Source organism: Typopeltis vanoorti, chromosome 8 (genome assembly GCF_054136105.1).
Source record: "Typopeltis vanoorti isolate ZY-2024b chromosome 8, IOZ_Tvanoo_1.0, whole genome shotgun sequence".
NCBI lineage: Eukaryota > Metazoa > Arthropoda > Arachnida > Uropygi > Thelyphonidae > Typopeltis > Typopeltis vanoorti.
Genome location: NC_143556.1, coordinates 115,346,268 through 115,373,241, shown reverse-complemented (window position 1 = coordinate 115,373,241; position 26,974 = coordinate 115,346,268). Strand labels below are relative to the sequence as shown.

Genomic DNA, 26,974 nt, shown 5'->3' with positions numbered 1-26,974 from the left:
ATAAGCAGAGCTAATCTAAGATTGCATAATCACTTGCACAGCAGCATAACAAGTGTTTGGAAAAAACAAAAATGGTAGAAAAAAAATAGATCCAAAAGAATGTCAAGAAACACGTGAATTGATGCAGTTAAGGAATTCTAAGAATTCCTTAACTGCATCAATTATAAGTTAAATGCATAAGTTAAAATTAAGGAATTTTAACTTATGCATTTCTCCAATCCATAAGTTAAAACTGGCTTGAACATTGTCTTATTTGTGTTCTGACTAATTTCTGTCTTATTCCTTATAAAATTATTCAGTTGGAATGAAATAGACAACATAATTACTAATTCTGTTGTCTATTTCTGTATTTAATTTGCCATCTTCAATGAAAAAAAATTATACCTAAATAGCTATTTTACACTTATCCTCTGAGCTGTAAATACCTAATTCTCATGCAGCCAGTATTTGATAATATAAATCCTTAAGCTTTTAATCAAAGATTTTTGAACTCAATCAACATGACTGCTGGAAAATGGTAGTGGTCATGTTTCACCCATGCTAATTTCTAGTTGATAAAAAGTTCTTGTAGTTATTATAAAAACACTGTTTTCATTTCTCAACAAGAGATAATAGGTATAATTGAGTTGACATACCCATTAGCTCGCTCTTGCTTACTATGTGATATTTTCTAATACCATGCTAAAATATCATAGTAAAGAACTGTTTATATATTGGATCTTTTGAATCTTGTTTGCCAAACTGTTCTTTTCCATGCTTGTTCAGAGTAATGACATTCATTCTTTTAATCACAAAATTTAATATTTCAGGTTCAGCGAACTATTGCAAAACAAATTGAGATGATAAAAAGTATTGGAAAAGGTCGCTATGGAGAAGTGTGGAAAGCCACATGGAGAGGAGAAAATGTTGCAGTAAAAGTATTCTTTACAACAGAAGAAGCAAGTTGGTTTAGAGAAACTCAGATTTATCAGACAGTTTTATTAAGGCATGAAAACATACTTGGTATGATTTATTATATGTCATATATTCATCTTACTTTTTTTTTATTTTATTTATTTGAACTACAAAGAATAATGGTTTATGATTCATGTAGCTTCAATAAAATCTTGGAGTGATTGAGAAATACTTTGTTGTTGCATTGATTAAATTAGTATTTTAGCAGTAATACTATGGTATCTTCTGAAACTATCACAGTGGAGTGCTAATAAATAATTGTATTTCCTTTGATGTACATGTAGGGCTAACTTTATGAGCAACAATAACGATATGTTATTGTGATTGTGTAATTTCACATGTGAAGAAGGAAAAGTGAATTTGAACTAAAATACACCAATGGTTGAACTATAACTTGCAACAACAGATGAAATATTTTTAATGATTTTGTGCTTATAATCTGGACTTCTTTTCTTTCAAATAAATACGTTATTTGAATATAGTATGGGATTACTTAAGGGTCAAAGCCAGTTAACTGGGAGGAAACTTCAACATCATATTTAAGAAATGTGAAGAACTGATTGATGCTCTCCATTAGTAGGTATCCATGTACTGAACAAATGAGGATGAGCTGACAATATGTGACTTAGCTGACCAAATTGTATTCTCTATTGGCTGAAACAAGAAATACATCTGATGGTACACCATGATGAGATTTCTTGTCAGCTGGGGCATACCCTGGTTAAACAATGCTCCTGCAGTTTCTCTGAGGGAACCAATGCAAAGTGAAAAGTCAGCTATGGGAAAAAACGTACATCAACATCTAGAATAAGAAGAACAATAAAGAAGAATTGAAGATAGGAACCATCAACACAAGGAGTATTAATGGCAGGGAAACTGAACCTGCAGAACTGGAAAAGTACCATATTGACATAATTGGCAAATGAGACTAAGAAGACAAAAACAAGATAAATTCTGCTAAATAAGTACAGGATGTTATGTTTGAACAATAGCAATGAAGGAAAGGAAGGAATAGTGATAGAATTCAACACCAAATAGGATCATACACTTCTTGATTGGAAGGCAGTTGCAAGTAATGTGGGTAAGAGTGAAGCAAATTCAAAATAGGGTCTCACTATGGCAAACACATAAACTTGCTCATCTACAACAGACTATCAAAAAAAAATCCCAACTGAAGCCCCATCAGTATAAGGCTATAGAAAATTTGATATACCAGATATACACTACAGTGTATTATATGCTATCCTATCAAATGTCATCTTCATCCAGGAGGCTGACTATTATGGATCTCTGGATATTCCCATCTTGTACTACTCTCTTGCTCTACATAGTTCAGGCAAAGCCAGTTCTTTATGTTTGAACCATCATTATTTTCCTTTCATTCATTTTCTCCTCAGTTTTCCCCTCGAATAAATCATTTGATGATTTTCATGCCTCATAATATGATCATATATGATATTTTTTCTGTACATTCTTTATTAGTTCCATTTTTAGCACTCATTAGTTGTAAATAACTTACCTGACAAAATCTAGTCAAAATATTATAACCACTACCATTCATTTCACATTACCAGGCAACGCTCTTATGGTGAAAGCTAGTAAACATGATACTAGAGGTGTGATATATTTATTTCAAATTGATGATGATCAGCATAGCCAAAGGACATGATCTTGACTGACTTAGAAAATACATGATTGAAGGGTGAAAATATTCAGGAAGCTATTTGCTGTAAGATGCTGGACAAAATGGCAGTTGCCTGGCAAACTGTGGACTTGCTTCATTGGTGAACATGGTGGTCCCACCTTTTGTAATCCCATAGACAAAATATGGAGTGATGGCTCATTGAATTTAACCAGCAAACAAATGACTTGTTCAGGCCACAACCCAGTGTGCACTCCTCCATATGGGCCTCCAAATTAGATCCCTAGTCAAGGTATTCCATGCTTACATCTATGGTTTGCATCTGAGCAATGTCATTAGGCTACTAAAATTAAAGATTGGGGGGAAAAAGTTTCCTTTTTGTTTGAATTTTGTTTCTAGCCATTCATGAAGCTTGTTTCTAGCTTTACTGACATTTACTCTGCTGTGCTGTTTAAATGACTCAAAATGTTCTAGAGTAGAGGTCAGCTAACTATAGCCTGCAAGACTGATCTGGCCTACTATCTCCATATGACACATGAACTAAGCATGGTTTTTGAATGAATTTTGTGACAATCATGAAATTTCCATTTTAGTATAGTTCGCCCACCGATTAGAGGTCCCTCGACACTTCTGCGCATCTCAGAAAAAGGAGAACCCATTCCGATAATAGGGTAATCAGTCCGTATTGTGGGATGAGTTGTTTATTATTACCGGTCGGAAAATTAACTTCTCTTTTATGATTATTGTAGTTAACTATGTTGCTTGTATAACAGTTGGAAAATTTTACCTATAAAGCACGTAATTTCGCGTGTTGGCGACCAATTCGGACGCCCTTCGTTTCTTCCTCCCCTTCAACTTGAATCGACTATTCTTGGAAAGACGCGAAGCAGAGACCTACAAACGGTGGGCGAACTATATCTACAGAGTACAGGTAACCCTCGTATAATTCCATTGAGGGATAATGATCCCTCAATGGAACGCTCTTGTCTAACTTTCTTGCTAAGTCCAATCCTAATTTCTTTAACGGATTCATCACATTCAGAATCTTCGGCAGAACTTTTCCCGCCATTTGGTTCGACATCATCTATTAATTGTACCAGTTCCTCCTAATTTAAATATTTCCCCATCGATTAATTCACTAATTTCATTTTCAGCCATATCGCAAAATCCCTCTAAGTGGCCATTACTATAAAAATAAAATTTTTACATAATAAAGCATTACATATCGTATGTAACTCACCATAAAATAAAGTGCTCAGCTTGAGATTAACACACGATTTTTAATGCACTTTCCTGGCAGAAAATGAAGACAATTTTCAACAAACACTTTATATGGTAAGCAATTGACATACATGCATGCCAAAGGGTATTTCCCCTAATCACTACTTACATGCACAATATGGACAGATGCAAATTTAACAAATATAAAATTTTTTTAAGTCGTGCAGTGAAAAATATATAAAAAGATAGAGGGTTACTACAATTTGTAGACCTCATTATATCGAAACCGCATTATATGAATGTTACCTGTAGTTTAATGTGATTCTCCATTATTTGTATATTGTCTTCAGCCTCTTTTGCACCATATGTAATTGCAGCAGTGACCATATATTGCACTTGTTGCGACTGATGCTATTTATGCTAGCTTGAGTTTTGAGTGCCATGCAGTTTTTAGTTGCATATATCACACATTTACGTCGGTGAATATTGGTACATATTTGTTTATATTCAAATTCCATAGCTCAAAAATAAATAAATAAATACATTTTCTAAGATGAAAAAAGCATAAACATCTCATGAAGAAGTTTTATACTTCTAATTTCTCAAAAATCTGTTTGTACACAACTATATATATATATTAATGTTCATTATTTACTCGGTAGAACTGTATATAAAAAAGGAAATTAAATGACTTTATACCAAGAATGACAAATTTATTGTTAAGATACACCTAGTTTCGTTGAAATGCAACTTCTTCAGGTATCATTGGTAAAGAGTAAAATAAAAATAACAGACACATGAAAAAATACATTAACAAATCTAGTATAAAACAAGTATATTCAAAAGGAATGCGTGCTAGAGTTCCAACTGAAGTTGATTACGTGTGTGAGCTGGTATTAGTGCGCCAGTATTGGACATTTGCAATGTGTGCATCAGAAATATTTCTGATGCACACATTGTCTTCAGAGTTGGCATCTTTGTTCCCTCTGGACAAAAGCTAAATCATGTCAAGCATGTGTGTGTGACTGGGGGCAAGTGTCCTTTTTCTTGTTATTTATCAGTTATTAATTGGGGTGTGATGGCATTTGTCTGTTTTTTATGAGGCTTGTAGATATTGGCTAAAAAAGTTGTGAAGACTACTGAGTTCGTGCCTTTTTAAAGAACACATCAAGCTGCCAACCTTCATCCATTCTCTGAAAGATCATCATCCTCTTTCACATTCTAGAGTATGTAAAGTTTCTTTATGCCTGCAACTTAACCTACTTTGGGTAGATTGTTAGATCAGTTAATGTCTGCCTTTAAGATTGGACATGCAGGATTAAATGGGAGAAAACACACATGAAACGCTTCCCCAACCTCAATAAGTAGAGTTAGTTATTCACATGTGATGTCATTAGATGCCATATGATCACTCTAGGTACCTCATAGGATTTGGTGAGTAAAGCTTTCTGCTAAAAGAAGTGTTAGGGTCGCATTGTCCTTTTCACGAGGTAGTAAGAGAATCGCAAACATCCATACTCGTGGTGAAATTTGAACTTGCAGCCTAAAGTAGGTTATTGGCTGGAAAATGTATACTCTAACTACTCAATGAACTAGGCCATCCTGAGATCATATTTAGTTTAGCTTGACTTCTTTGAATTAATTTTTTTATCCAGTCCTCTAAAGGGTGCCTTGATAAGACATTCTTTCTTTTCATGTTGTTTATTATTTTAACGGTATAATAGAACACAGAAACTAAGTAAATAATTAATTTATTGACTTGATGCTGATATTTCGCTGGTATTATAACCAGCATCTTCAGAGCACAAAAACACTGTTTGTCACAATACGCGAGACTAAAACATGGTGTACTTAACCCAAATTGTAGCAGCAACACAAAGACTAGAGTCCTGATTTTGGCGCCCACTATCTGGAAAAAAAAAAAAAAAAAAAAAAAAAAAAAAAAAAAAAACACTATCATATATTACTAGAGTCCTAGAAAAGTGCTAGTTTTTTCTTAATATGACTGTCTCCCAGATCTTCGGCAAGTTAATACAGCCATATTTGTTGAGATTTGGAGTGTGTTTTAGGGCTTCTGTCGCCTCTAAGAACAATCTCTCTGATTTATATGGGTTTCTGTGTAGTACTTTTGTGTTTTTCCAGTTGATCCTGTGTGCAGGGGTATCCAGAGCATGGTCTGCTAGGCCCGACTTCCCATAATGATATTTCTGGACGTATCGTTTATGTTCGCTGAAGCGGATATTCACAGTTCTTCCTGTTTGACCGTAGTAGGCTTGATTGCATGAGCAGGGTACTTGGTAGACTCCTGGATGTGATAAAGGAGGAATGCTGTCCTTGGGTGAGCGGATGAGGGTGGCTAATTTGCTACATGGTCTGAATGTGGTGCGTAGTTTATGTTTATTGAGGATTCTTGAGATCTTTTCGGATGTGCCTTTAATGTAGGGGATGGTGACTGTTTTGTTGTAGTTCTCTGTGGTAGATGGTGGGAGGGGTTTCTTAGGAGTGTTTAGTATTTTGTTTATTTTTTGTGGATTGTTTTCAGTGATGCAGATGACATAAACTTGATCATTTGAGTTAGAGACCAAAATATTAAATGGTCCAATATAATTCAAATGGTGGTTCTAACTCTACATCATTGCCTGATAGTTTTTTTGCTGGTTCTGTTTTGTACTATCTGGTGGAAATGCTGCATGAAGAGTGGTGGGGAGGGGGGTTCATCTGGTAGTATAACAAAAGTAGAATGTATGCTTTAGTCTCCAGTATATATAAGTTGACTGTAGTTGTACTTGGAGAGATGGGCCAGTGTGGCATATCTCTTCTTTTCTACAGCGTTCTTAGATAGTAACTTAGGTTTTCTGCCTACATGCATTATATCAACTGGTTGCATCATTACTGTGTATGATTTTTGATAAAAACATGACCGTCATCACATCTTGTGAACACAATATTAGAAGTTGTAGGTTGGCCCACCTCCTCGTTTTATGAGCTCATTTAAAATTTCATTATCAGATTCTTGCCATATACCATCAAGAGGTGTACAGGATATGATAGTACTATATGAAAAATTTACATCATTACTAACTTCCTATCTACAATTTTCCTCCAAATCAGTCTGGTACATGTCAAGACTCCAACATTATCAGACCTTATGTTTCTGTCGTCTAGGGCACTTTGTACTGTATCAATCCACCTATATTGTGGTCTTCCTCTGGGTCATTTTCCTGCCAACCTGGCAGAGACCACTTGTTTTGCTAATCATTCCTCGTCCTGGATGCTGACAATGTCAAGCACTTTCGTAATATCCTCATTTTTAATATGACATTGCCATTGATGCCATCTGTTCACGCCTCCAATCTTTCTCAGGACTCTCATATCTGCGGTCTCTAGTCTGTGGTCAAGTGTTTTACTTCTGACCCAGCTCTCAGATCCATACGTTAAAACTGATTTGAACACTGTCTTGTATATACAGCTAATTTAGTGTTCCTACTAATTTCTTTCTTATTCCATATGAATTTATTCAATTGACTTCCCACTTTGTTGATTCTGTTGTCTATTTCCATATTTAATTTAATATCTTCACTAAAAATCGTGCCTAAGTAGCTGAAATGTTTTACTTGTTCCACTGGTGTTCCATTCACTACTCAGTTGACGTTTTCAATGATTCTGCCTATTTTCATCATCTTTGTCTTTTAATTGCTGACTTTCGTACCATATCTGTTGTAACAGATATGGTATGAATGTCATTCTTGCAGACTTGTAGTGGTTTTATTTAGAAGTATATCATTGTCCACATAAAGCAAAGAGCTGACGTTTACATCTCCAATTTTGATATCATGTTTAATACCACTTTCCTTCATAATGTGATCAATATAGATAATGAATAACATAGGGGATAATGTACGTCCTTGTTTCGCACCAGATTTAACATTAAATCATCTTTCTGTACTTCTTTCAATTATAACTGCTGACTTACGACTCAAATAAAGACTAAGTATTGCTTGATATAATGCCCATTGACACCATATAACTATAGTGTATTGAATAGCTTCTCTTTTGGCACCTTATCATCTGCCTTTTCCAGATCAACAAAACTTAAATACAGATCTCTATTATATTCCTATGCTTTCTCGGCTATTTGTTGTAAAGTGAAGATCAGATCCTGACAGCCTCTATTTGGCCTGAATCTAGCTTGTTCTTCACCAAGCTTTTCTTTCACAATTCTTCTCAACCGTTCCTCAAGTATACTTGTATAAATCTTACCAGGAACACTTAGTAGGGAAATACCTCTGTAATTCTCAATTCAGTTTTATTTCCCTTTTTATATATGGGTACTATGATGGCTCTACTCCAATCATCGGGAATTGGTCCCTCTGTCCAGGCCTTCTGAACTATGCAGTGAAGCGACTGTAAGACTTTTATACCACCATACTTCATTTCTGATCGAATATCATCTACTCCTGCTGTCTTTCCACATTTTCAAGCCTTTGATTGCTTTTTCTACTTCAAGCATGGATATGTATTCCTGACTGTATGCATGTTGGGTGTTTTTTTACCACTGTGCTGTCACTGGTTGTTTCATTTAGCAATTTTTTGAAGTAATTACTCCATACTTCAAGGATATCTTTTTCTCCTATTTTCATGTCACCTTTATCATCTTTAACTCCTTTTAAAATTTCTGAATTTCATGATGTTTGTACTGCAGCACTTTATTTGTAACTACCAAATGGTACTGTCATGTCATGGCACAACGAGTAATATACTGTCAAAATGCTCTGAAATATGTCACTACAGTATGATATTCTTCTTTTTATTAAAGGTAAGATGAATAAAATCTAAAATGGTTATACTCTCTGATTCATGAAAGAGCTCCCTGTAAATATTTCATTTGGTAAATGACAGATTTTATGTTGAATTGCTGCGTTATTATTAGTTAATTGCTATTAAATTTAATTCAAACTAAAATAATGAGAAATTTCTAGAAAATTCTCATTATTTTACCACATTGCCACATATATAGCCTACTTAATTTTCTAAATGATAGTATTCTTTTTGAGCTGTCTTTATATTAGTAGAATAAATGATTGTTTTCTTGCACCTAAAGCAATATCTCATATTAAGCTTCTTTCTTTTTCTTTTTTTTTTTAAAGGTTTTGTCGCAGCTGATATTCGAGGCACAGGCTCTTGGACCCAGATGTTGCTCATAACTGATTATCATGAAAATGGCTCTCTCCATGATTATTTGATTTCACATACACTTGACATTTCATCTGCCCTTAAATTAGCTTATTCTGCTGCCAGTGGATTATCACATATACATACAGAAATATTTGGAAAACAAGGTCTGTTATTAATATCAAGAAATTTAATTTTTTTTAGATATTTTATATAATTTTGCAACCAGACAGTTCTGAAAATTAACTTGTCATTTAAAGCAGTTTGCACTGTCATACTAATTCAAATCTGAGAAAATTGTATTCCAGTTTTGATTAAATTCAGAAGAGTCATTAACCTGGCCTTGCTGTTTAAAAATTGCATTGTTTCTTGAATGCAGTAGCATTTAAGAAAGATTAACTTGCACATAGCAGAATCCTTAAATTATAGTTCTTGCATAGTTGGTAGATATTTCTTGTCATTCGTTAATGGGCCTTCAATCCTGAATTATTGGAAACTTATAAAGTGCTGAAATTGATGTTTTAATTCACTGTAATGAGTTCCCATCTTATTTGTTTTATTGAATTTGATTTAAAAGCAATTAAATTGAACTGTTGTTCTTTTGAAGTGGGGATTGAGTTTTATACAAGGTGTCCAAAAAAGAACTCCAGGGTTTCTAATAGAAGTATTTTCTATTTAGACCACCATATGATGATGATTTGAGTATATTTGTGAAGTGACTATATTCAAGTTATATTTATAGTATAGTTATAATAGTTCAAATCTTGTCTAAGAGATAGCTATACAGACATGCTATGTTGCAGTAATGGCATTGCCACAAGAGAAAGCAAAGTGCATGTTACAGTGTTATAAAATATTCTGTATTCTATTTTACCCTGCTTTGTCTTTGTTATCTTTATTTAATATTCTGGAATGGACGTCTACCTTAACTATCAGCTGCTGCCAGCTATCTATTTCTACTTTATCTTATTTCCCATACTCTATAGTCTAACAAATTTATTGTTTTATGACTGTGCCAGTTAGTCTGTATATTGAGTGAGAGATTATAAGATCTTAAATCAAAGACAAAGCAGATATCTTTTATTTTTCCCACTTATATATGTATCCTTACTTTAAATTAGTAGTGGCTTAATTATAAATCCCGTAATCGTCTATCTTATGCATGTTCGAATTTTTTAGGATAATACTTTGACAGAATTAGTCCAATGTGTTCACAAACCATTTAATTAAGTCAAAAGGAAATTTACAGAATGATTCACATATGTATATTATGTCATAATTCTCTTGCTAGTCTCAATTCTTTCTAATCTAACCTTAGTTCTAAGCTAATTCACAATCTAGCATAACATTAACTGAACGTAAAGCATACTTTGTTTAAGCCTAATTCAACATTAATATATGTTATCACATAAACACTTGACATATATTCTTGTTCAGTGTTATAACTACTTACAATTCTTGTTCAGCACACTTGTCTTTCACATTAACCTTTTGTTTACACTAAGTCTTCTTCTTCTCTTTCTGTCTACCAGCTCATTCTTGATTTTCCTGCTAAATTCATTATGGGAGGAATCTTTATGTGGACTTTTTCAATCGAAGGTGAGTTAGCCGATCTCATACAGAGGTAGCAGGGTTTTTTTTTCGGGTTTTTCATCCCGCATAAAGACAAACGGCCCTTCAGAACACACACAATTTACAGACAAAAAATAGTCCACCTCTACTACCAATCATCCCCACCAACAGTGGATGGGGATGATTGGTAGTAGAGGTGGAGACAGTTGTATAGTAGGTGTCCTCCCGCGATGAGTCTTCGGACTCCTTGGAGGTGTCACGAGTAATAATAATAATAATAATAATTTCTTCCTTGTCTGAAGATAGGACCCTTAACTTGTTGCAACAGACCCAGGCAGAAGACTCAGAACCTACGACGCTTCTCTTTAGATTTCCAGCAGCAAACCTAGCATGACTGTAAGAGAAGACTTAGAAAATCCCAAGACACATTTCCTCCTCAACAACCTGCATTATATACCCTCATACTGCCCTTGTGCGCATGCATGAATCTCTTGAAAATGGTCACGTACTGACCTTCGGGCATGCTGATATCATTCTTCGTGCATCTTTAGAATTCTCTATCCATGACAATTCTTAGAATTCTTCACTATGGTCACGTATTGACCTTTTGAACGTGATGTCATTCTTCGCGCATCTTTTGAAATTTCCATCTGTGACAATTCCTAGAATTCATCACTATTTTTATAATTAGACTTACTGATTTAATATGAATTAATATTGTTACGTGATGACGTCATGAGCCACGTTATTTTAACAAAAGCTTGTTACAAGATTATTACAAAAATTAACATTTCTGTAAGTACATTCTCCTAAACAAAAAAAAAAACTTGTAAAAATGAACATAAGTTACAAAGTCACATGAGAGATTTTACAATGGTTCACAGAAACGAAGTCAGTGATATCTATTCAAAGGAATTTCAGGTAGAGTATAGTTGGAATGCTCAGAGTGACAAAAGCATCTGTAAGTGGCAACAGTTCTTGGAAACAGAAGTGATTTAAAAAGGACACGCATTCAGGTAGGCCTACAAGTGCAAAAAGCATGGAATGAATGTCTTTTGAGCATAGTCCAAAACATTTGGTTCATAGTGTGTCAATTTAACATTCCTAAAAGTATAGTGTATACCATTGTTAACAAGAGATTGAAACTTCATGCTTATAAACTGCAGCTTCATCATCACATTCATTGTACTGATAGGCCACAAAGAGTTCAGTTTGTGACATCATGTTAGACCTGATTGCTGAATATGACAACTACCTCCAGAGCATTTTATTTTCTGATGAGGCAACGTTTCATGTGTATGGAGTTATGAATTACCATAAGTGTCAGGTGTGGGGGGTCAGAAAATATGCAAGAACTGGTGGAGTCCATCCATAACAGTCCGAAAGTCAATGTTTGGTGTAGCATCATTCATGATCACATTGTTGAGCCATTTTTTTTCCCATGAGGAGATGATTACAAATGTGACATACATGGATATGCTAGAGAACTTTGTTTCCCAAGATCGAGAATGTGGTGGGCCTCATTCTCCAACAGGATGGAGTCCTGCCACATTATGCAGCAATTGTGTGGACTGTGCTGAACAACAGATTCCAAGGGAAATGGATAACAGAGAAGGTCCCATTGCTTGGCCACCATACAGTTTTGATTTGACTAATGGATTTCTTCTTTTGGATCTACGTAAAAGACGTGTATCAAAAAAAAATTAGGTCCCTTGTCCACCTGTGCCATAGAATAACAGTAATCATAGAAGCAATTCCTCTTGATATGCTTACTCGAGTGTGGTCTGAGGTGGAATTCCGTTTTGATGTTTGTAGGTCTGTAAATGGTGCACACATTGAGTTACACTAACAGGTATTCAAATTTGTAACCTTGTGCTTTGATAATATATACTACATACATTTCTGCTTCAGAATCTCATAAAATAAATTTCATTAAAAACTTTAGAGTTCTTTTTTGGACACCCTGCTACATCCTGGCTCAAATATAACACATTTGAGCCATGTTTAATAAGCTCAGTACCTTGCTGTAGAGACCAACCTTTGGTCACTTAAGGCTTTCAATTAGTATGGTAGGGGGGTGTCACACTAAGCAGAAAAATCATCTGTCTTATCTAAAAACATTCATAAATATTCAAGTAGATCTACTATCCTCTCACATTCAGACTAGTAGTTTCTATCTTTCTGCTGTAGAGTTTCTCATATTAGCATTTTATGTGCATTTAAGAAATAAATTTTTTCTCCCTATAAAATCTGTATCTCAATTTAATGTTCATACTGTGTGTAGATTAAATTAGTAGCATTAGAGTTGGTGGTTTGTTTTGCTTTCAACAGTTCATACATTTTTGTTCATGAATTTCACTGTAAGACCTCATTTTATCTTACATAAATCTTGTTTGTGTTTCTGATAAAAGGTGTTTGTCATTGCTTTCATTTCTTGTTTTGTTTATCAAGAGGCAAAAGTCAGTCTGATATGGTTTGCTGATGGAGAGCAACTTTAAATAAAAAGTTTACTGGAATGATTACCAGCTATCTTTTGTTTTGAAATTAAAACATTTTCTCGTGTGTTGCATAAACCTAGCATTAAAAATACCACTACAGTAATTATGATTTTATTATGTCCGAATTAATATTTCTAATTAAAATGGTGGCTTTTTCATCCAGATAGAATCCTGGACATTGACAGTCCAAATAATACAAATATATGCATCAAACTTGGCTCTCCTAAAGAAGGAAAAGATAAATTTCTGAAAATTAATATTGAATTAAGTAATAAAATAAAAATACAGGACTTATTTGCCTACACAGGTGAGATCATATAGGATTTGGTAAAATATTAGAGAAGGTGTGGTTTTAAATAAGGTTTAGTTGGATTGGAAACAATAAGAGTTATTTCTAGTGTAGTATTTGATACTGGCTGCAAACCCACAGACTTTATTAGCAAAATGAAGGATTTTTAAAATATATATATTAAAAATTAAAAAAAAATAAAAGGTATGATTATAAAAATACAGTGGTGAACAAATTAATCTGAACAAGCCAAATTGTTGGCAAATTTTGGTTAGGTTTGGTTTTGGTATTAGTTCACTATTTTGGTTGAGTGTTGCATGTTTCAACTCTTCAATGTTTAATTAATAGTGTTGTGTATTTTTGATAGTGTAAACAAGTTGACATTCATAGTGTTTTATTCATTTTGTGTAGCTATAAAATGAATACATCTCCAAAAAAGTGTTCAAAAATATATGTTCTTTCTCAGCACACATCCATGACTCAAAGACAAATTGCCAATGAGTTCTTTGGTGTTGGTTTGGGTTCTGTTAATGTGATTTTAAAGAGGTTTAGAGAAACAGATACCTCACAGAAAATGAAAATGTTGGAAAAAAGTGAACTATTCAAGATCATTTACTAGTTAAGAAAAGCTAAATGAATCTAAGATTCTGCTGTAGACTTATAGAGACTTAGCAGCTAGTGGGGTTAATGTTTCTGACAGGAGTCCATCTAAAATTGTTGGAATCAAGGAGGACCACCCACAGACCAAAAAAAAAAAAAAAAAACTGTTGGTGGAGGCTATGTAGAAAAGAGACAGGAGTCTCTTTTTCTATATAGCTACAATCATCGTCATCATCATCAACCATGGGTCCAATGCCCGTAGGTGTCTGATGCAATCTTGATATGATTCTTCCATTGCATTCTGTTTTGTGCAAGATGACTCAATTTGTGTATAGAGTTTCTGCACCATTTGAACGATGTCATCGCCCCATTCTCTGCTTGGTCTTCCTCTTTTGTTCTTTCCTTCAATTATTCCAAACAGCAACGTTTTTAATTTTCTCTAATCAATCATTCTACATATATGGCCAAATAGACGTAGTTTCCTTTTGATTATTTTCTGGATCAGATTTTCCTTTGGTTACAATAGCTACAATGATTCCAAATTTTTGAGATGGATAATGAACCGAAGAATTGTGAATGTAGCGACCTGAAAATGTTGGCTTATGATAGACAGAAGTGGAGATAGAGCCATCTTCTTTTCTTTGGATGTGTACATCCAGGAAGGAAATACCCTGTGGAGATTCTTTTTCTAGCATGAATTTGATGTGAGGATGAAGAAGGTTGATTTTATCAAGAAACAAGTGTAGTTCTTGTTCAGAATGACCCCAGACAGCAACGTCATCATCGACATATTGTGTGTGGCCACATTTTTGTTTAGGATTAAACATGAAAATTTTTTCTTGAAGGTGTTCTAGAAAAAGGTTGGCTAAGTTGAATTATTATCGGTATTCACATTTGTTATTATGTCTGGATACTACACTGTGAAGAGAAAATTTACAAGCAAAGAAGAAGGAACAGCAATGGGGTCTCCCTTATCACCAAACTAGCTAACCTTTTTCTAGAGCACCTTAAAGAAAAAATTTTCATGTTTAATCCTAAACCAAAAATCTGGCTAAGATATGTCGATGACATCTTTGCTGTCTGGGGTCATTCTGAACAAGAACTACACCTGTTTCTAGATAAAATCAACCCTCTTCATCCTTGCATCAAATTCAAGCTAGAAAAAGAATCTCCACAAACCACAGAAATCTGCCTCACACTACACTGAATTGAAAACCCAAACCATAGGATCCATTGAAAAAAGCCCAAACTTCTACATAGATCTCTCTATATAAACATGAGCATTTATATAAAGAAAGTGCTGAAACCCTACGTCACAGACCCATTTTGAACAGCAATGACATTCTTACTATCCCTAAAGTCTGGGAAATTGTCATCCTAAATTGTGTAAAATAATTTTATGTTATCTCATTTTAATGTGATCCTTTTTTTTTTCCATCTCTCTCTAGATATATTTTAATTTAACCACGCTACTGGCCAGGATGTATATATACGTCCACATTACCATGGATGTGAAGTGCATGTTAAAATTGTAATACCATTGATATTACATTGAAATTTATGATGGATACGAAGCTTTTGCGGATCCGTATTTGATCTTTAATGGCCAGTAAGGTGGTTAATTCTATAACACGCTACTGCATGCATAGAGGGATTCCATTGTAAGCATACACCCTAACTGTATGTGATTCCTAGTATTGTTTGAATTAACTGTACTGACAATGTTCTATGATACTTAGGACAAAATATTTACTTATTAAAAAATCTTATTACTGTGATTTCGTACACATGTTTAGTCAGATTTAAGTTAACACACTTCAAAATGTAAACATTTTTATTATTAATCACTATTTTACTTAACTGGAGTTTGTCCACAAAATGTTATCATTTTGGTTTTATCTATATTTTCATTCCAATCTCTTCTACTATAATGTTTGGAAAGCTGTGTTATTAAGTGACGAATCATGCCACACCGCAAGACAACTAGTGTGCAGCGTCGTTGTGTAGAAGTATAGTTGTCCAATTGCTGTAATAACACTGGGGGGGGGGGGAGTAGAAGAAAGCAGACCAGTCTACAGGTATATTATACCAAATGTATATTGCAGGAAGTAAGATCTGGCCTAGTTTGTGTATGCCATGCCTATACTCACCGGCATTAGCCCCTGAGACCTGTAATATTTTGTGTTTTATGTTCTTTGTACATAGTTTCTGCTATCTCATTTATCTGGTTTGCCAGGAAATTCATTTTACTATTTTGAAAGTTTTGAGCTTTTACTTTTTCTAATGAGCTTAAAATAGCACTGTTCTCTGTGGAACTTTAGTTGAGTTTTCTGTAGTTCATTATGACGTCATTTCATTATAGTGTCTTCTTCAGTGCTCATCTATATCAAAATTTTATAGTGACTATGTTTCAAAAAGGGGAATGGTATTAAAAATAAGGAGAATAATAAAATGGAATCTCATATCACATTTGGAGGTTAGACAGATTGCATACTTCTATTATCATTAAAATATATTGATATATACAAGCAGAATCGGAAGCATTATATAAGAACTTAAAAGTTGAATATATGATTAAAAGAAAGGTTTTTAAATTGGCCCACATACTGTAAAAGTTATTGACATATAGCTGTGAAACATGGACACTAAATGCAAAGGAAATTCAAAAATTAAGAACAACACAATTTAGTATGGAAAGAAGTATGCTTGGTATCACGAGACTGGATCACGAAAGGAATACGTGGATAAGAAATCAAACCAAAGTCTCTGACATCATAGGAAGAGTGAAACATCTTAAGTGGCAATGGGCTAGGCATATTGCTCAAAGACAAGATCAATGACGGACAAAAGAAGTACTGGATTGGATTCCATGAGAGGAAAAACGACACCAACCTAAATAACAGTGGATTAATGATATCAGATTTGCAGGAGTGACATGGGAAAGGAGAGCCATCGACAGACAGTTTTGGAGTAATCACGGAAAGGCCTTCATCCAGCAGTGGATCAACGATGGCTGATGATGGTGACTGTAAAATTTAAGAATTTTACTTTACATTCCTGGAAAATGGAACTGACAATAAATGTCAGGTCTAGAGATATACTAAATAGGATTGCCACAATTATAATAAATGAACAGACAAAAACAAAAGTATTGTGAGTGAAATAAAAAGATGCAGTAGTAGTGGATTTCTCTATAATAGGAATGAATGGGAAAGATTCCAAGGGTAACTTTCACATGGATCTCAGAAGGAGTAAGAGGGAAGCTTAAAATAAATTGAAGAAATCTTGATCCCATGTGCTGAAAGATATGTAGGTAGGTATTGTACTCCCACACTTCATAGAACCGAATCTGGTGATGTGCCAAGAATAGTCAATTCATGCTGAAGGGAAGAAAAAAATAAAGTATGTACGAATTGATCACCAACACGCGAAATCACATGCTTTTTATGTAAATTTTCCAACTGTTGTACAAGCAAAATAGTTACCACTTTAAGAATTAGAATTTTCATAAAAGAAATGCTAATTTTCCAACGTATAATAATAAACGTTCATCCCATGAAACCCATTGATTACCCTAATATCGAAATGGATTCTCCTTCTAACATATGTGGAAGTGTTAGTGTCTCACATCTGTGGGCGTACAGTATTGAGCATATTCAGAACATTAAATACCAGATGATTAGACATATCATGAAGAGCTTTCGCAGTGCCTGTCTGTTAGCAGAATTTATTTACTGAGTACTCTAGGTAAGATTCATGTAAGCATGTTTAGCTAGAAGAAAATTGTTTAAGAGAAATGTGATGTAAAACATGGGTTTAGGAATTAAACATAATCAATAAATCATGGGAATACAGTTGGCTCTTTCTATAACAAACACTGTTGTAACAAACTCATCACTGTAACAAATTACTGAGAAATCCTGATCAGATTACCATGGGTACAATGCTATCTTAAAAGAATACATTATGAAAATTATGAAAACAACTTCCATGTTATAGTAAAACTTTAATTTAATATAAACCAAAATAAACACTCATTTCGACCTTCACATTAAGGTCACCATCTGGAGTATACACATATATATACAAAGAAACAACCATTAAAACTAATGGCCTGACCTCTAGTGTGGAAAAAAAAACCTTACTACATCAAAGCTAGCATCCTGCTGTTATTATTTTCTATTAGGTTACAAAATTAAATTAAGCTGTAGAGTAACGTGTTCACACACAAAAAAACAAATAAAATAAAAAATACTTATATAAGTATACATATAAATTATAACAAACTGGTATGAATAGTGGCCAATAAAAGCTGAAAAATTGCTTAGAGTCCTAAAGTCAGGGTTTGCTGGAAAAGTAAGTGGGCTGAATGTGTGCCATTTAAATTCTAGGGATTTTATGCCACCATTATTGTTAAGATTAGGGTTGTTAATCAAAATTTCACATGCTCCTTTAAATTTTCGTTCATACCAAGTTTTTGTATGTTCTTCAATCAATTTAGTATAGGGGTGTTAAGAGCGTGATCTGAGTGGCCTGCTTCACCAGATTTGTTGAATTCAATGTGTTATTTGTGTTGTACGTCCAGTTTCCCCATAATATAAGGTAAGTTACAGGTGCAATGGATGCAATAAACTCCAGGGTGTGGAAAGGAACCTTAGAGGAGTTGAATATGTTTTTTAATTTTAACGGTGGTATTAAGATTATAATAGTGTAGGATTCTATTAATTTTAAGGGTTATCAGAAAAAAACATTTTTTCATCTGGTCACAAATTAAACTTGTCAAGATGGCAGGAAAGAGACTCAGAGGAAGACCAAGGTCTAGGTGGATTGATTCAGTCAGAAGCATGAAATGTTAGGTATGACAACAACATTGGAGTGCTGAACAAGTGATAGACTAATTTGGAGGTAAATTGTGAAAAGGAGGTTAATAATAAAGTAAACTTAATCATGTAGTGATGTCATAATAGCCTGAACATCCCTTGAGGATATATATCAGGAAAAATTGATAATGATGAGAAATTTTTGTTTAACTATTTTTCCAAGTGTAAATAAAGTTTACTCTTGGAAAAATAAAAGTTGTGTGTATACACACACACACACACAATTAGCATGGTCATGAAGATACTTTATGTGCAAACTTTATTGGCTTACATTTGACTAAAGGATTAAACAAAAATATTTATTGGCAAGTTTAATTTAATGTATGTACTTTCAAGGGTATTGAGACATTCACAATATTTAAGTATGCAAAGAACCAAAGGATCACAACAAATATGATATAACATTAATTTCCTGATCATACATTCTAATTTTGGCAAGGTAAATAAAAACATAAGTGATTGTTTGCTTACATGGCAATGCATGTAGGTGAATTTTTCGCTATGCACTGTGTCGTGTTAATTTACCAGAATAATTCAGTGCATGTCTGCTAAACTGAGACAGCAATGTCCTTTGTTACCATTCTGAATACTTATTAATAGCTTTCTGTAGATAAGATCCATAAAAATCATAAATACCCTGTTACCACATTACATCTGTGCCTAAATCTTCCTCTTCATTCTCTCTCTCTCTCTCTACCTCTCTTGCTTTGCTTGTTGCAAAATGTTTGTCACATTATCAGCATATTTGAGTCATTGTGATATTTAATCCACATTCTTCTTCAGTTACCCTAAATCTTATATTATTCCAATTTTTGCTTTGTAGGAAAGCCAGCTATTGCTCATAGAGATATTAAAAGCAGAAATATCCTTGTAAAGAGGGATGGTAGTTGTGCAATTGGAGATTTTGGACTTGCAGTTAGATTTAATACGTAAGTCAATATTAATTGTGTAATTCATTGCTATAACAGTTAGGAATTGAGATTAGTCAAAGTGAATTTTACTGTGTTAAGTTTTACTTTGCTATAAATATGCTAAAACTATAATTCAAAACACATCTGTTTCTCCCACTAACCAAAACAGCTTTACATTTTTCAGATGTGAAGAAATAGGCATAAGTGGGTGCATTCTTTCAGAATTCATTTTAGGCTTTATGCCACTTAAGTCTTCTGTAAATGATACTTAACAAGAAATAACTTCTGTGTTATTTGAGAGTTAAGTGAGAGTTATCTGTGTTAAAAGAGTTAAGTGGTTTTTAATTTTAGGGATACCTATGATTCTAATTTGTTACTAGTTATAATGCATATTTCAGAATAAATAATTCATACCATCCTCGGTTATATAATGGCTATCTTTTGGGAAAGAAAAGTATAACCTATACATTTAACTAACAGTTCATGGCAAGTTACACACTAGAATTATCAGTTATCATCATCCTATCTCAATCCTTTAAATAGATTACAATACAAATATCTATGCACATAATATAAACACATTATGGGATGTACAAATTAATGCAGTTGACAATAATGCTCCAGAACTCTCCTTGAATAGGCATTCATGATAAGATTGTGTGAATTTGACTGCACAAGCCCACCATTGTGGACTTGTGCAGTCTTACATAGTAAATGTATTAATTTTTGCTAATATCCTTTTTGGAATCAAAAGTTGGACCAAAATAAAGATGTTACATTCACACAGCACTTGACACATGCAAGGTGAAGGCAAGGAGCTTGTTAATGGATCGTCAAAACCAGATAATTTGTTACAAGATTTGAAAGTGATAGAAAACTAAAACTTTTTCAGTATCCAGCAGATGTGTTCTGAAATCCCTGCTATATAACGAATTGTAACTCTTCCATTTGTGACAAGTTGAAATGATGTGTAGCTATCTGATTCTTTTGTTGTTATCTTGAGAAAAGTACTCATTTTCTGCATTCAAAATTTTGATAGTACAAAGTTTTTGCTGCTAAAGCTATGTCTTATAACAAACGATGTATGCTGCATAGTAATTTTTACATTATATGAAGCCATATTTCTATGAAGAATAATGTGCTACAATATGTTGATAAGAAAAAGTGCTGTGAAATGTTTGTTGCCCAAACATCTGATATCTAAAAAATATTGTTTGGCTTTCTCCATGGTAAGTATTATTATTTAGACAGATATCTCCATTGAGTCAAAAGACTCATTGTGGGAGACCCACACTACCCATTATTCACACAATACCTGTCATACATCTCAAATGTATTTGCTGTTGGGGCTCTCACAACCACCTCTGTCAGTCTATTCCACTCATTCACCACTCTCCAAGTAAAGAACCAAGTTTGCACACCCTTACTAATCACGCTCTTAGACAACTTCCAAGTGATATTTGAATACCCTACTGCTCATGTACTGAAAAAAAATATTTATTTCAATCTTGTAGAATCCCTTTAGTAACTTATGAGTTTCTATCATATCCCTCTCCTCTGCCTGTTAACTAAATTCTATAATTCACACGTCTTCAATCTATCCTTATAGATTGAAGCAAAAGCACTACAATCCTTAAGATGCAACAGTCATCTCATTATTACTAAGTCTGACAAGGGGAACTCTACTGTTATCATGGATTCTGCTAATTATAAAAGAAAAGTTGCTCTTTTATTATGGGATTGATCAGTGTACCAAGTATTGGATTACAATCCCACTAACAGATAACTCAGAAAACTGAACTCAGATGATATAATGGTTAGCTTTGATATAGAATCTCTCTCTCTCTTCACAAATATTCCTCTTGAGGATACACTACATCTACTTTCAGAATATAGTGAAACTATTTGACTTTATTATGCACTTTGGATATTTTATTTGTCAGAATAAAGTTGACAGTTAAGTTAAAGGAACCACAATGGGAAATCCACACTCCTGCACTGGCTAACTTTTATTTAGAACATTTAGAAGACATCCTTTTCTCATCCATACACCCTCAGCCTTCATTTTGGGTTTGTTATATAGATGTTGTTTTTGCTATCTGGTCCCATAATGAAGACACATTGTCTACTTTTTATTGAATATAAACAACCTACATCCACAAATTAAATTTACTATGGAAATGGAAAAAAAACAACAAATTGTTGTTTTTTAGATATTCTACTCCTTTGTTCACCATCAAGTGAATTAATTACTTCTGTTTATCGAAAGTCTGCTTTCACTGGATGCTACATTCAACAGCAGTCAGCTTACTATCCATCACAGAAGACTGGAATTGTAAAAACTTTATTGTGACATGCTCATATTATATTTTCTACACCTCAACTATTACAGCAGGAACTCTTAAACATCAAATAATAATAAGAAACTCAATGGCATCTCAGAAAGGACCATGTAACAGCTTATTAGTTCCTATTCTTACATTTCATAAGAAATACAATTTAGTGGATATTTTTCTTCCTATCAAAAAATTATCTCCATTGAGTCAAAAGACTCATTGTGGGAGACCCACACTACCTATTATTCACACAGTACCTATCATATATCTCAAATGTATTCACTGTTGGGGCTCTCACAACCACCTCTGTCAATCTATTCCACTCATTCACCACTCTCCAAGTATCTTCTAAAGATAAACGGTCTCCTCTAGCTCTCCCTCATGTCTACCAAGTTCCTTGTGACTGTGATCAAAAGAACACCAGTCTTACATTAGCAACAGTAAATCTGGCTTGGTGCAACACAGAATAGAGACAACAACATCCTTTGGTCTGAAACACACTTACTTCATTGGTGTCTGTATAAATTTTAACACTTATTCAAAGAAAGTGCAGAGGCTTTACTTTGTTAATAATTGGTGGATTTTTATATAGATAGAGTGTTCATTGATATTATATCTTAATATTTATCCTACCATAGAGATTATCTCTGTTTCTAACAATTATTATTTTTAATTCCGAGTGTACCTATATGTTATTATATGCACAAGGGTTCACTCCATTTGGTTCAATGATCTTAACTCTTTCTTTCAGAATCCAAATAATCATTGACTCAAGACCAAAATACAAAATAAACACATTTAATAAAACAAAAACAATATATATACACTTCACACAATATTACATAACTAACTACTAATTAATTGGATCCAAGGCCTTTTTAAATAAACTTACACTTAAGACTAGACTAAACACTTTGTTTGCACAATCACAAAATGTTCATAGCCAGTTTCTCTCTCAAGGACCTTTTCTGAAGATATATGACTCCATTCTTCATTTTTACAGGATCCTCTCTCATCACTTATGTACCACACATTAATTCTTCCTGACTTAATTCTGTCTCTTTTCTTCAGTAGAAATAAGTCAGATCCGGCGTCCTTAATACAGATGAAACTTCTTAATCAGAGTTTTCTCAAACATTCCTTTAGAACGAAAATAGCAAATTCTTCTTTTATTCACTAAATGCTTATTGACAGTCTTAACTCTTCCACTTTAAAAAAAAACTTGCAGTTCTACGATTTCCTTTTGGAATCTACTATAAATCTTCCAATTAGCGTTTTCTCCAATAATCCTTTTAAAACAATCTATAGCAATATTTCCCTTTTATTTATCCACGTTAAAACTTAATAGTTCCACGATTCCTTTTTCGGAATATACTATTAATTTTCTTCCGACTGTCACAATAAAACTTAAGTTCCTCTGAACCTAAAAAATCCGCCGGCCTGTATTCTAAATTCCTTCCGAACGCTATCTTGTTTACAGCCGTTACTCAGATACCGAATGCTTTCTTGTCAGCTGTCAATCACCCATCAAACTTCTTGGCAAGCATGCGCACTCCGTGGCAAGCAAGAAACTAAGTACTGTATAATGGCTGACACTTTGTCTCCGTTAGCGATAAGAGAATGTCCTCATAAAAACACAACTTTTGATAATTTTAAATTACAATAAAATTCTTGTAAGTAATACAAATATCAAATCTAGTAAGTACATCAATTTTTTAACTTCTTTACATATCACTTTGGACAAAACAATTCCATAACGGGCACATCGCAAGTGCCGACAATGTGTGTTATGAAAAAACTAATAAACATACTAACATAAACAATACATAAAAATATTCAGAATTTTAATTATGATTATTTTTACAACTTCATTATCTGAACTTAAGTCAGAATGACTGTCTCTCTATCTAAGATATGGGAAAGTCTTATTTTAATCACACACCAATAATTATATATATTTTAGTTTTATTTATTTTTAAGAGCTAATGAATTATCAATGGCAATATTTCCTTAGTTACCATTGTATTATTTTATTTATAACATGCAACTCTTACTTTTTGAAATCAATTCATTGTTTGCATTCTACTTTGTAATTAACTATTGTTGTCACTGACAATGGCCTATAATATTCAGGCTGAAATATATGGCCTTAAATAAATAGTATTACTTATCCCTTGTGTTTTTTCATGAGGAAAAAATGAGAGGTTTCACAAAGAAACCTCTCATAGCACAAAAGTCTATTAAACAACAACCCATAATAAAATGTGAAGAGAACTGTGGGGGGGGGGAATAAATACTTTGTACATTTGGCTGGAAAGATGATTGAGAGGTGTGGATTGCTGCAATACATATGGACTTCTCAATGTCCTTCACTTTCCACAAATATGCAAAGACAAATGCCAAATAGCTATGCTTTTTTTAGCAGGTCATGGCAATTTTTTTTTTTTTTTCCAATTTTTGTTAGTTTTATGTTATTGTCTGCTTTTGTATTAGAGCAGTGTAAATAATAATAGAAATCAAAGGTTGGGGAATAATAAAAAGCATATATTTACTCCTGTGACTCCCTTTCTCTCTACTTAGATTCCCGAGCCACCATTTTTCTCTGTTTTTTATTTCCATTTCTTCTTCTCTCCTCCTTTATTTTGTTCCTTGTTTTTTCTGTTATGTTTCTGCTTACTTCCTCTCTCCATGTTATCAACTTGTCTTGTATTTTAATTGTACATTTAAATCTTTTGTATTACCTGGAGACTCATCAGTTAGTGATGACCAATATGGATTTTGCCATTCTTGTTTTACAGCCAATCTCCTAGATAATCTCACCCAACTTTGGACTCAAGCCTTGGAAAGTTTTGGAGAAACTCATGTTATCGTTCTCATTATTTCTAAAGCATTTGATTTTGTCTTGCACTAAGGGCTCCTGAACAAACTGCCATCGTCTACACTCTGACATTAAATTGTCAGCTTTCTCACTGTTTGTGTATTGTATGTCATGGAGGGTGACTTCCTCTGATTAGATTTCCCTATCATTGCTGGAGCATCTCAGGATTTTGTACTCTTGCTCACAACTCTTCCTCATCATCATCAAATTCCTGACATGTATCCTCAAATGGGGGTACAGGATATGATAGTACTACATGAAAAATTTACATCATTACTAACTTCCTATCTACAGTGTTCTTCCAAATCAATCTGTTACCTGTCAAGACTACTCCAACATTATCAGATCTTGTATTTCTATCTTCTAAGACACTTTTTACTGTATCAATCCACCTATATTTTGGTCTTTTTCTTGCCAACCTGGCAGGGAACATTTGTTTTTGCTAAAACAAATTAGCTCGAATTAGCAAAAATAGGTTAGCCTGAGATTAGCTCGGCTAACACATTCCTGGATGCTAACAATGTCAAGTTCTTTCTTGATATCCTCGTTTTTATTATGATATTGCCATTGATGCCATCTGTTCACACTCCTAATCTTTCTCAGGACTCTCACATTTGCAGTCTCTAGTATTTGGTCAATTGTTTTACTTCTAATGCAACTCTCAGATCCATAAGTTAAAATTGGTTTGAACAATATCTTGTATACAGCTAATTTAGTGCTTTGACTAATTTCTCTCTTATTCCATATAAATTTATTCAATTGACTTCCTACCATACCAGCTTTGTTGATTCTGTTGTCTATTTCCATATTTAATTTACCATCTTCATTAAAAATCATACCAAATTAGCTGAAATGTTTCACATGTTCTATAGGTTCTCCATTCACAATGCAGTTGATATTTTCACTGCTTCTGCCTATTTTCATTGTCTTTGGCTTGTTATTGCTGACCTTCATACCATATCTATTACAATAGTTGTTCAGTTTAGTCAGGGAATCTTGCAGACTTGTAGTGGGTTTATTTAGAAGTATAACATCATCTGCATAAAGCAAAGAGCTGAGATTAACATCTCCAATTTTGATATCAGGTTTAATACCACTTTCCTTCATAATGTGATCCATATAGATAATGAATAACAGAGGGGATAATGTATATCCTTGTGTGACATCAGATTTAACATTAAACCACCTTCCTGTACTTCTTTCAATTCTAACTGCTGACTTACAACTCAAATAAAGACTAAGTATTGCTTGATATAATGTCTCATTGACACCATATAACTGTAGCGTACTAAATAGCTTCCCTTTTGGCACCTTGTTATGTGTCTTTTCTAAATCTAAAAACTTAAATACAGATCTTTGTTATATTCCCATGACTTCTCAACTATTTGTCGTAAAGTGAAAATCTGATCCTGACAGCCTCTATTTGGCCTAAATCCAGCTTCTCTTCCATAATCCTTCTCAACCAGTTTTTCAAGTATACTGACATAAATCTTACCAGGAGCACTCAATGGAAAAATACCTGTGTAATTCTTGCATTCAGTTTTATTTCCCTTTTTATATATGGTACTATGAGAGCTCTACTCCAATCATCTTTAATTTGTCTCTGTGCTATGCAGTGCAGCCACTGTAAGACTTTTATACTTCCATACTTGAGTGTTTCTGGTCGAATATCATCTACTCCAGCACACTCTTCCACCATTACATCAATGTCCTCCTTTCTCTGACTTCAAATCCTATTCACAGCTTTACCAATGACAGTACTCTTCATTCCTCTTCCTCATTCAATAAACCTTACGGTACCCTGACGTTAGATGCCTCAAGATCTTCCAGTGACTTGAACACCGACCTCCTCAACAGTGAGGTGAAGACAACTTAGTAAATTTCAGTGCAAAAAAAACTCAAGCCTGCTTTATTACCCACAAGAAAAATCATACCTCATCCCCTCTCATTTTTGATAATATTCCAGTTTCCTTTCAAGATCAACTTTCTCTTCTTGTGTTAACTGTCACATCCAGTTTATT

The 26,974-nt window shown here is 33.8% G+C and overlaps 1 protein-coding gene across 1 annotated transcript in view; it reads left to right on the top strand.

Moving 5' to 3' along the window:
- LOC150104298 (bone morphogenetic protein receptor type-1B-like) overlaps nucleotides 1-26,974 on the top strand; it is a 193,154-nt gene that overhangs the window by 117,148 nt on the left and 49,032 nt on the right. Inside the window, exons 6-8 of the mRNA XM_090396453.1 lie at nucleotides 810-1,002; nucleotides 8,965-9,156; nucleotides 19,652-19,757. Of these exons, the coding sequence (XP_090252579.1) occupies nucleotides 810-1,002; nucleotides 8,965-9,156; nucleotides 19,652-19,757 (491 nt within the window). The remainder of the gene's footprint in view (nucleotides 1-809; nucleotides 1,003-8,964; nucleotides 9,157-19,651; nucleotides 19,758-26,974) is intronic.